Source organism: Arabidopsis lyrata (genome assembly GCF_000004255.2).
Source record: "Arabidopsis lyrata subsp. lyrata unplaced genomic scaffold ARALYscaffold_6, whole genome shotgun sequence".
Classification (NCBI taxonomy): domain Eukaryota; kingdom Viridiplantae; phylum Streptophyta; class Magnoliopsida; order Brassicales; family Brassicaceae; genus Arabidopsis; species Arabidopsis lyrata.
Window position 1 is genome coordinate 8,013,366 of NW_003302550.1, and position 11,448 is coordinate 8,024,813.

The 11,448-nt window shown below is 33.4% G+C and overlaps 1 protein-coding gene across 1 annotated transcript; it reads left to right on the plus strand.

Annotated features, from left to right (window-relative positions):
- Positions 1–3,835: 3,835 nt before the first annotated feature.
- Positions 3,836–6,486, plus strand: LOC9309996 (heavy metal-associated isoprenylated plant protein 33). Its single transcript, XM_021022708.1, is given in 7 exon segments — positions 3,836–4,008; positions 4,206–4,322; positions 4,404–4,479; positions 4,594–4,749; positions 4,752–4,817; positions 4,820–4,846; positions 4,849–6,486. Coding segments are annotated over 6 exon segments (1,719 nt in total). The 5' UTR covers positions 3,836–4,008; positions 4,206–4,292; the 3' UTR covers positions 6,213–6,486.
- The last annotated feature ends 4,962 nt before the right edge of the window (positions 6,487–11,448 follow it).

Below are 11,448 nucleotides of genomic sequence, written 5' to 3' on the forward strand. Positions count from 1 at the left end.
AAAGACTTGGCCTATAGTATACGAGTTAACGTTACTTTTTGTCCTATCCAATTATATGGTACAAAACTACAAATTAGTCTCGTTGATATGGCGATGAAATATCTACCAGATTTTTTAAGAGTAACAATTTTAGTTGTTTGCTTTAACACCCCCCTAATATTATTAGGAAGTAACATGCTTGTATCTCGTCCGTTGGTTTTTTTTTTTTTCATTTCAGAACTTCTCTATATATAAACATTTATGAGTATATATTCCACAAAAACCACAGTTTACGTGTAAGAAAATCGTCGGATATGTTTCACAAAGAGTGTCATTTTAGAGTTTTGCACACAGATTAAGAAAACATTAAATTTTTTGTTTTTTCTAAACAAAAACATCATTAACTATATACCTAAACATAATCTGCCCAATAGTAAAACAATCTGCAGAATACTAATAGTCATAAAACATAAAAAATCATTAAATTTTGCATTGAAAACCTAAAACGACACTCTTTGTGAAACAAAAATAAAACCTTAAAACGACACTCTTTATGAAACGGAGAGAGTAATAAAAAAGCGTGAACCACCTAACAATATTAGGGTTTATGATCGATCTCATGTACAATGCACTTAATTTCCGCTAATGGTACGATCATATTAATTGCATGCTAACAAGTAATACTAATAATTACTAACATCTTACAGTTTGTTCTCTTTTCAATTAAAATTCGTGGGAGTAATTACAATCTTATGATTCTTATCATTTTCGAATTTAATTTAGTAAATGCTCAGATTCCATGAATTAGTAGCGTAGTGGTTAGTTAGAGTTGGGTTAGGATAGAAGTTCAAGTTCACATGTTCAGTGACGATTTTGGTTCTACGAACAAATCCGTTGTGCATGAACCACTTAATTGGTTGTTTAGGATTTGGTCTTAGACAATAAATTCGTGGTGGACTTACGAAAATTTTGACCAAGGAACATGCTCACATTTGATATTAATTAGTTGGTGCTTCGGCAAGAAAAGAAAAGAAAAAAGTTAAGAATGAAATCAAACCTCATGAGATTTGTATATTTTTGTATGCATGTGTGTTTATAACCTTTTTTTTTGTTTTATTCGTTTACTAATGGACAGGTACACCAGTGAATTTTTCTTTTTTCGTCAAACAGTTAAATCTTTAAAGGAAAAAAAGAGTATAGTTATAGTATTATTTTAATTAAAAGCCAAAAGGAAAACTAAAATAAGGGAAGAGTGTTTCATGCCATGTTTACATTATTTAGGCTTTTGAGAAAAAGAGCAATAATGATAAATGCGTAGAAGAAAAGTGTCTAAAACTTAGAGAAAACAAATGCTTAATAACTAAAATATTACTTATAAGAAAATTAAGAAAAACTGATGCGGCCGAAAACGTGATTATGTTCACTCGTAAGGGTGAGGCTTTCATCATTTACCCAACCCCACCTTTTTTTTTTCTTCTCTTCTTTTTTGTTATCTTTTTCCACTATTTTTTTCTCTCTTTTAGTTATTAATTATTATTAGTTTTTCACTTAACAAGTCTCTTTCTTTAACCAATTTTGTCATTTTCATCTAGTTGGTCCCACTGTTTCAGTTTTTAACTTTCACTAAAATATACACATCATTCAATTATTGAAGTAATTTTGGACAAAAAGATCAAAAATAAAAAGCATGGATAGTTGGATACTATAATTTTGACCACAAAAAAAAAGTTGGATACTAAAATATATTATATTTTAATATTGTTTTAATATCTTGTGACCATTCAAATTTTGCAGTATTTTTCATTAGTTGAATTAATTTTGAGTAGTATTAAATTATAACTTTTTTAATTTTTGGGTGTTTTAACTAAAATATATTAAGACTAGGATAAAAAAAAAAAAAAAAAAAAAAAAACTGGATAAGCATTAGAGTGCCCTCCAATTATGGGTGTGGTTTAGATAGAAATTAGAATGAATGAATTGTTTACCGAACCTGATCTGTGATGATTTTTATATGAAACGAAATAAATACATATATCGAGTATAGTTTGTTAATGATTGAAAAAACAAGCCATGCGTGATATGATATAATTGCGACAAATTATTACGAGTATGTGAATCGATATGGTCAATAGTTCTTTGAATCGTAAAATTAAATCAATCATGATTGGGTATTACAAATTTCCAATCATAAAAACTCTTATTTGCTTCATTTTACTTTCTCTGCCCTTATTTATATGACACTCCATATTTTGAGCCGGTCTGAAAAGTCCATGTGATATTTAATTTCATCCTAGATATAGTAATTTACCGTTTTGAATTTCTTGACCATAATAAATCAAACGCTATTAAATAAAATACTAACCAGACTCTAAAAGTCTTAACCGGATCGAAACCAAATAAAATGACAAAAATGTCGAAGTCCTTCATGATTCTTTCATAATTAAGGTTATTTGTGACACGAAAATGAACTACTTGCACAGCCCAATTATCTCTATAAATCATATATATATATTCATACATTTTTATATTAAAATAATGTTAATTTATTGATAATAATACATCTCCAAACCGGCCAGACCAGATTGTGGACCGTGCGTGATCCAATTCAACACCCACTCTGTTTTTTTAAAACATTGTTAAATCGTTATCATACATACTATTAGGTGTATATTTTAAAACCACAAATATATTATTTTTAATGGATGGTTTAAATGTGCTATTTGATTATTCCAAGCCTAATATAGAGTTACCATATGAAAAAAAAAAAATCCAATTAAATGCATATAATATTTTATATATTGTGTAGGAATTAATTTATATTAATATTGAGGAATGGTGTTTTTTGTGATATATTATTAGTTAAAATTTACATGTACATTTATCATTTCTAAAAAATTCACTTGTGCGACTATATGTCAGCCAAATTTTGCTGTTTGTTCAGTTCTTTTAGTTTCTTACATCTCATTACTTTTTAATAATCAATAATCAGATCAAATTTTAAAACTCTTTTAGGATTTATGTTATAAGATAATTGGAGATTTAATCTGACCGTTAAGATTGATTTTGGTTTTATTATAGTTACGAAATTAATTTATTGGGTAAGAAAGAATGAAAGATCATTCCAAAATTTAATGTAGCAAAATTCCTAGGACCGGTTTATACGGAAGGAATAAAGAGAGAACAACTTCACGTTTTCATCACCATAGTAACGTCAAATTAACCGGCCTATATTTGTCGTAATTAAGAAACAAAATTAATTTAAATACTTTAACGAATTCCCATAAAACAATTGTTTGTTTAGTTGAGGCCAAGCCGAGCCACATAAGCCGAGCTAATACACTGATAAAGTGAAAATTAAAATAAATAGCACATTCTTATATAGGGGATGTTATGAATATTCACATAGCCCCCATTTCCAACGTTTGCTTTCTACGTAATAGTTTATTTTCACACTAATTATGTATTATAAGTATTCAGTTACTAATTTTTTTTTAAAGGGAAAGTATTTAAATTTAACACTGCACAAAATAAACTCATAAATTCTATTTTAAGAGTGTTGACTCTATACTGTATATTCGAAAATCAAATTATTTTTGTATGTTAAAAAGAAGATAGAATTCTCTATTTATTCAATTTATGGATTTAGAACATTAAAAACGGTAATACCATTAATACTCCTATCTTTTATGACACATACTCCTAATCTAGTTTGACAAATTACTTTTCACATCTTGCCATTAAATTATAACTAATGGCCAAAAAAAGATTAAAATTATATTTAAATATAAAAACCCAAAAATAAGAGTACTGCACTCACTTCATTTCTCCTAATAAATTAAAGCCCATCTTAAAAAAGATAACGAAGTAGCAACTTTGCATCATCATCATCATCTCTCTCTCTCTCTCTCTCTCTCTCCCTCTCATTCTGAAATAGATGAAGTAGAGAAGTTAATGTTCACCAAACTTACTGTAAAGTCTGAAACTTTCTTCCTTCTTCTTCTTCTTCTTCTTCTTCTTTGCTTCATTCAAGTAAGTCTCTCATTTGCCTTCTCTTTGCATATTTGTCTTCCATGGCAAATACCCAATAAGAAAAGAGACTTCTTTCTCTCAAGCTATTGCTTCTGTTTTCTCAGATAATGTATGATATGTGTGTGTTCACAGTTACGTTTGCTTCTTTCTTCTGAATCTATTTCTTTAATAACATTTTCTTTCTTATGATGTCGCAGATTAATCTTTCAAGAACCAGAGGAGTTGTCTCAGATCTAGTGATATAAGTGAGGAAGATTTGAATTTCGTCACCAATTCAAGAAAAGATGAGTAAAGAAGAGTTTATGAAGATCCAGGTTTGTCCATCACTTTTTATATTTCTTACATAACATGAAAATTCGCTCTGTTTTTATTTACTCTGTTTTGTTGTTGTGTAGACTTGTGTTCTCAAAGTGAATATTCATTGTGATGGTTGTAAGCAGAAAGTGAAGAAAATCTTGCAGAAAATTGAAGGTAAAAAACAAAATCTTCCAAAGTTTTGACTTTCAGAGAGAAAATTTCATTTAAATTCAAACCCAGTCTTATGTCATCAGATTTGACTAACACTCCAAAGTCTTTGATCTTTAGGTGTTTTCACGACAAAGATAGACGCAGAGCACGGGCAAGTGACTGTATCTGGAAACGTAGACCCATCAGTTCTTATCAGGAAGCTCTGGAAACTTGGTAACCATACCGAAATTTGGGAGAGCTCAAAGGGAGGAAATAACAACAATCAGAACCAACCAACTTGGCCAATCAGTTCAAAGCCATGCAGATTGATCACGGCGGCAAAGGCGGTGGCGGTGGCGGTGGAGCCCTGCAAACAATAACAAAGGCCTAAAGAACGCGGAGGCGGTGGTGGTGGTGGTGGAGGAGGCGGTGGACCACCGAAGATGGTTCTTCCGCAGTTAACTCCACAACAGATGCAGCAGTTGAATCCTCAGCAGCTTCAGCAGCTACAACAGCTTCAGCAGATGAAAGGGTTTCAAGATCTGAAGCTTCCTCCTCAGTTAAAGGGTGGTCCAGGTCCTGGACCTGGCTCTGTTCCTATGAACAAGAATCCTCAGATGCCTAATAATCCTAATCAGAAGGCTGTGAAGTTCAATGTTCCGGATGATGATGATGACGAGGACGATTTCAGTGATGAATTCGATGATGAGTTTGATGATGATGACGACGAGTTTGATGATGATTTGGAGGATGATGAGTTTGACGACCACCCACCTCTGCCTAACAAGATGAAGCCTATGATGGGCGGTGGTGGTGGGGGTAACATGATGATGCCTAACGCTCAACAGATGTTAAACGCTCATAAAAATGGTGGTGGTGGTGGTCCTGGACCCGCCGGTGGTAAAATTGAGGGTAAAGGTATGCCTTTTCCGGTTCAAATGAATGGAGGCGGTGGTGGAGGTCCCGGTGGTAAGAAGGGAGGTCCCGGTGGAAGCGGTGGTAATATGGGGAATCAGAACCAAGGCGGAGGCAAGAACGGTGGTAAAGGCGCTGGTGGACAGACGTTAGATGGAAAAATGGGCGGAGGTGGCGGCGGTCCTAACGGTAATAAAGGAGGTGGCGGAGGAGGCCAGATGAACGGTGGTCCCAACGGTGGGAAAAAGGGTGGTGGGGGAGGTGGCGGCGGAGGAGGAGGACCCATGAGTGGAGGACTCCCGCCAGGTTTCCGTCCAATGGGAGGCGGTGGTGGTGGAGGGGGAGGACCTCCGGGGATGAGTATGCCAATGGGTGGTCCAATGGGTAGTCTACCACAAATGGGTGGTGGTCCCGGTCCAATGAGTAATAATATGCAGGCAGTTCAGGGATTACCCGCAATGGGTCCAGGCGGTGGTGGTGGCGGCCCATCCGCAGGAGCACCACCAGGATATTTCCAAGGCCAAGTCCCCGGCAATGGCGGAGGCGGACAAGACTCAATACCGGGAAATCCCAACTTACAACAGCAGCAACAGCAACAACAACAACAACAACAATACTTAGCGGCGGTTATGAACCAGCAACGAGCCATGGGCACCGAACGGTTCCAGCCGATGATGTACGCTAGACCACCACCAGCTGTCAACTATATGCCACCACAACCGCACCAACAATATCCATACCCGTATCCATATCCGTATCCACACCAGTATCCGCCTCACAATGGTGACCAGTATTCTGATTACTTCAATGACGAGAACACATCAAGCTGCAATATTATGTGAACAACAACAAAACTTTCCATAGTTTGTTCCTGTCTGTGATTATACATGGAAATGGTTTTTTTTTTCATAATTATTGGGGGTTCTTAGAATCCTTCTTTTTTCTCCTCCAACGGATCAAATCCTAAATTATATTAGGATTTTCTTTTAATTTGTGATAGTTCTTAAGTAATTTTATAGAATCATAATATAAAATCAAACGAATATCTTATATTCAGTACTTGTTTTTTTTCTCTGGGTTCTTACTTTCTTAATGAGATCCCAGTGTTCATATGTTGTTTATATGTTCCACAAAAAAAATAAAAAAAAAAATTAAGGTATAATGGAATGAGTTTTCTTTTATTTAAAGTTCTGTGAGTCGTGGTTTTTTGTTTATTCTTAGAATATACGAATTTGCTGTGAACAAGTTTGGTAGATACTAGTACTAGATACCAAACCCTCCAGAAATAAAATCCGACTGTGATTAGTGTGATATTGACTCTTCTGATTCAATAAACTCTTTTTAATTTAAGAAAAGAAAACATTAATTAATTCTTTACTTTCTTTTTCAAACTGAGCAAAAATAATGGAATTGGACTTGTGTCCCACCCACTATTATTTTAGATCATTTTGTCCAATTGGTTTTGGCTTTAATTTTTCACTTTTATTATTAGGTTTGAATAGATTTCTAAAAGGAAAAAGATTACAGCGACAAAAGTAAACAGATCAGTTGTATTTAAATAAAAATATAAATAAAGGAGACAATAAGAAACGCTGATTGTGAGGATGGCAACATTTGCTTTTCAAGACTATAGTTGTTAAGTAAATTTTTCAAAAGCAATACATTGTTACCATTTTAGCCCTCCTCACATTAACAATCACTATATAGTATACACGATGATCTACTGATATAGTTCATCGATCCTATATCGCAAAGAGGACGGGTTTAAAATTGGTCGTGGCACAGCGGTTTGCGAAACATTGAGGTTGATTTGATTAATCCAATTTGTGTTTAGGCCGGTTTAATATCTTAACAAGTCAAAGCTTATAACTTGCGAATGGAAAACAAAGGACGATCATCATCGTCATGATGATGTATGACTGAATGATCAACATGAGATGTTGATGAATGATGATGATGAAGTATGAATGGGACCTAAAGAAGTGAAATTAAATGTGCTTGCGGCAGCTATTAGTATATCGCGTCACATAGACACAGACTCAGCACACGTTTCTTCTCCTTCTTCTTCTTCTTATGTTTGTTTGTGCTTTTTATGCAGGGCCGGTCCAAAGTTTCAAAATTTTCTTTGATACCCTACGCATAACTAAAAATTTAGGTCTTTTTGTTAATGTAAAAAAAAAAATTTTCCCAAAAAAAAAATTTTATAATGTGAGACCCTAAGCGATGGCTTCACTTGCTTGCCCTCCGGACCGGCTCTGTTTTTATGTATAAATGACACACGAACTTATTTAAGAAGCGCTTTGGATTCGTCCAGATTTTGCTTCTTTCATACGTATTCTGCTTCTTTTTTTTTAATTTCTCTTTTTAAAGCTATTTTATTGTTTTCCCAAAAACTCTTGTACACCGCAATTCCATATCCAGAACGGGAAAACAAATTTACTAGACTCTCACGTAAGTTATCAGATTAATTATTTATGGACCAAAAACAAGTGTTGAAGACAAGTTAAGACATCAGAACAGGGCTGCTCGAGGTCCGACACTTGTGTCATCTCTCTTGTTTGTTTGCAGTTCCAACGCTATCCTCGCGGCCTTTTACTAATTTACCTTACTCCGTAAAAGTAAAAACTGCGTTACCACGTTTACCAACCAAAAAATCCGTTACGGATATTGACGAATCTACCCATCTTTTTCCCCGTTTTCTCTTTGGGTCCTATAGTTTTAATATTGTCCCTTCGTATTTTTCATTATTTAGTAATGGCCAAAAGCGAAAAAGTGAATTTCTAGTGTTCACATATTACAATAAGAATGTTTACTTAACCCGATCTTTGAGAAACTTTAATTAGTAACCTAATTAAGAGATTTTTACGGAAACAAATACACCTTTAACTTTAACTTTCGAAATGTTAGAACTTAGAATAACTTAAATTTAAAAATGTAGTCACGAAAAAGTAGTTTTACATAATTAGCATAGTAGCTTTTTTTGTCAGCAATTAACTTATTAATTAAGTTATCACAAAATTTTGATTAACCAAAGACAATGCAACCAAAGCTGATCTAGTCAGATGAGCCAATAAGAAAGTGCCAAGTCATCATCATTGAATTATTGAGAGTTTCTAACGTCTGCATCACAGCCGTCCGATTGGGAGACCTCTAAGATGGCGCCAGAGAGGAGAAGCTCGGCTGTCGAGGAGACGCGTGGGTTCCACATTTGGCTCCTCTCTCACACACTGTTTGCTCGCCGGTTACGAAACCGCTCGAACCACGGATGATGACGTGATGTATTGGTTAACACCGTTAAAATGCCATAATTGTCATGTCACATGTAAAGTATCAATAAAGACACTTAGATTATTTAATGTAAATATATATGTACGAGACGAGCCACGTAATTATAAAGTTGGTATATTTCATAATTACAATCAGAAGAAAAAGAAAAAAGAAGAAGAAAAAGGAGCTTTATGAATTAACGCAAATGTTCCCTATTCGTACCATGAAAACCTGCAGACCAATCGATTGCGGGTAATAGCCGATTCAACTATCGTTAATTTAACTTAAATATAGAGTCTATTCTTAGTTTTTTACATAGATCTCATTTTCTAACCAACTAAATTATCCACATCCTAAGCGAACAAACCCTATAGATAACTTACGTATATGATGGGTTTGATTGGTGAGAAAAAATAAAGTATTACAAGTTGTACATCTTTTATTTTTACCAATCACAAAAGTTTCCTAAAAGTTTTATCCTCAATTTTTTTGTACAGTTTTTTTATACAGCTTTGCACTATTCCGATAAAGCTTACAATTCCAGCTAACAGTTCAAAAACTTATACAGTTTTTGGTTACCAATCAGACCCGATATAACTTATATATATATATATGTATGTATATGAAAAAGTCTATATATGATGTATTTTGAGATAATAAGAAAGACATGCAATAAATTTTCTTTTTTTTGGTACAGACATTAAAATATAGAGATGGATGTGACAGAAACAGAAAGAGCGTGTGTGATATTGAGAGCCCCGAAAAGAGATTATTGGAGAAGGAAGTGAGCACATGGAGAGGCTTGTTTGTGTTTCCGATGTTGTAAGAGGGAATATTACAAGCCAATAAAAGTCAAATCTGTCTTATTTGGAATTCAAGGATCTGAATCGTTTGACAACAAATCAATCGGGACACTCGGAAATATAGAAAGAAAATGAGATAATTTCACTTTTATAGAAAAAATATATTTCATGACATTCTAAAGTGATTTTAAATAAAACGATCCAGACACATATTCATATCATATCATATATATATATATATATAAGACACACTTAATCATAAAACAATGGTGGATACATACATATTGAACAACGATTGATACATATTTGTCGAAACGTTCCACTATAAAAGACACACTTAATCATAACGGCGTATATATTTAGTTTAAACTAATAGTAGTAGAAAGTTATAAAAACTACTGAATTTGATCTGCATTTGGATTCGATTTGCCATAATTTATAGTATAAAATGTGCGAAAGTTTAAGCCCTCTTTCTATCTCAGCTAACTTCTTCTCCTTGACATCTACTCACATTCGTCAATATTCTCTAACCATCCCAAAATGGTCAGTGCATGGTTCTGTTTTCATAAACGCATAATCACAAATGTCTTCGTATCAAACCCTAACAAATAAAAATCAATTATTTCACTTAAAAAAAAAAACTACAAGTAGTGTACTCTCCAGTCTCCACCTTATGCTTCTTCTCATATTTGGAATGCTTTTACTTACTTACCCTCCCATTATAAAAGTTATTAATCTGTTGACTTTCTTCGGACAGGAAAAAAAAAAAGAGAGGAAAATTAAATGGGTCACGTGAAGCTGAGATAAGAAGCAAAGCAGAGACCACTTTGACAAACAACTAAGCAAGTATGCAAAAAGTCTTTGACTTACTACTAATTGAACCACACGCTTTCTTACAGTTTTTATAGTAATCTCGATTAAATTATTTTAGTGTACTACTTATTGACTTTTTCAATTACCAGTTTTAGTATATCTGTATTGTTTTCTCTTTATGCTATCTGCTATTTCCTCAAAAATAATTGCTTTCATGGTTTTATTTTATATTAGTGTTTGATTATGCAAATGGACACTGACACTAAAAGTCTAAAAGCCGAGTAGAATTTGTGCTCCCGAGTTTTCGCTTAACAATGGACTCACAACTCGTATAGTGCAAATTAATAGGGGGAAGAAAAGTTCTAACGGCAAGAAAATTACATACAAATTAACGGCTAGTATTCAATTGTTATAAAAACAAAAAGAATATAATAAAAAGCCATATTATCAAAAATAATAAAATATGATGTAAATAGAAGAAAACCTATGACATTTATAATACTGACGTAAATCTTGTAGCAGGTTCGGTCCAGAATATATACATGAAAGAAGTCATGACTTTGTGCTCAAATATATTTGGCCAAATCTAAAGGATAATTTTTTTTTTTTTTTACATCAACAAAAACATTTGAAATGGACACAGTGTTTTTTTCATTTAATTCTACATCAGAAAAGGTTGGACCGACAATGTCATGTAATAGCCAAAAGATGTGTCCACCTAAAATGGATGTTTGATTTCGACAAACAAAATAATGACAATAGAACTATCACCCTTTTGTTTAAAAACCATTAACAAACTTAAAACTCTTTAGAAAACTTAGGATTTTTTATATATTATTCACGTTTCAAGATTCTTAATTAAACCGTTTGTAGCTTAGGGTTTATTCTTCTTCACATTATCTAGGTTAGTTTTCCAAGAAGTTTTTATCTACATGCTATATAAATCAGATAAATGCAAAACCGAATTTGTAAAGAGGTACACAAAACAACAGAAATGTGAACAGATCAATTAGACAGTATGTACAAAACTGTATTATAGGTTTGCTCAAGCTCGATCAATGTCAGTCTCATCAATTCATGTTGGTATTGAATTGATTATATATCAATAGATGGACTCAAGATTGTACTTCAATATCTGCATACATGTACTACAATATTACAAGTTAACGTGCATTCGTAATTGTCGACTTTAAGC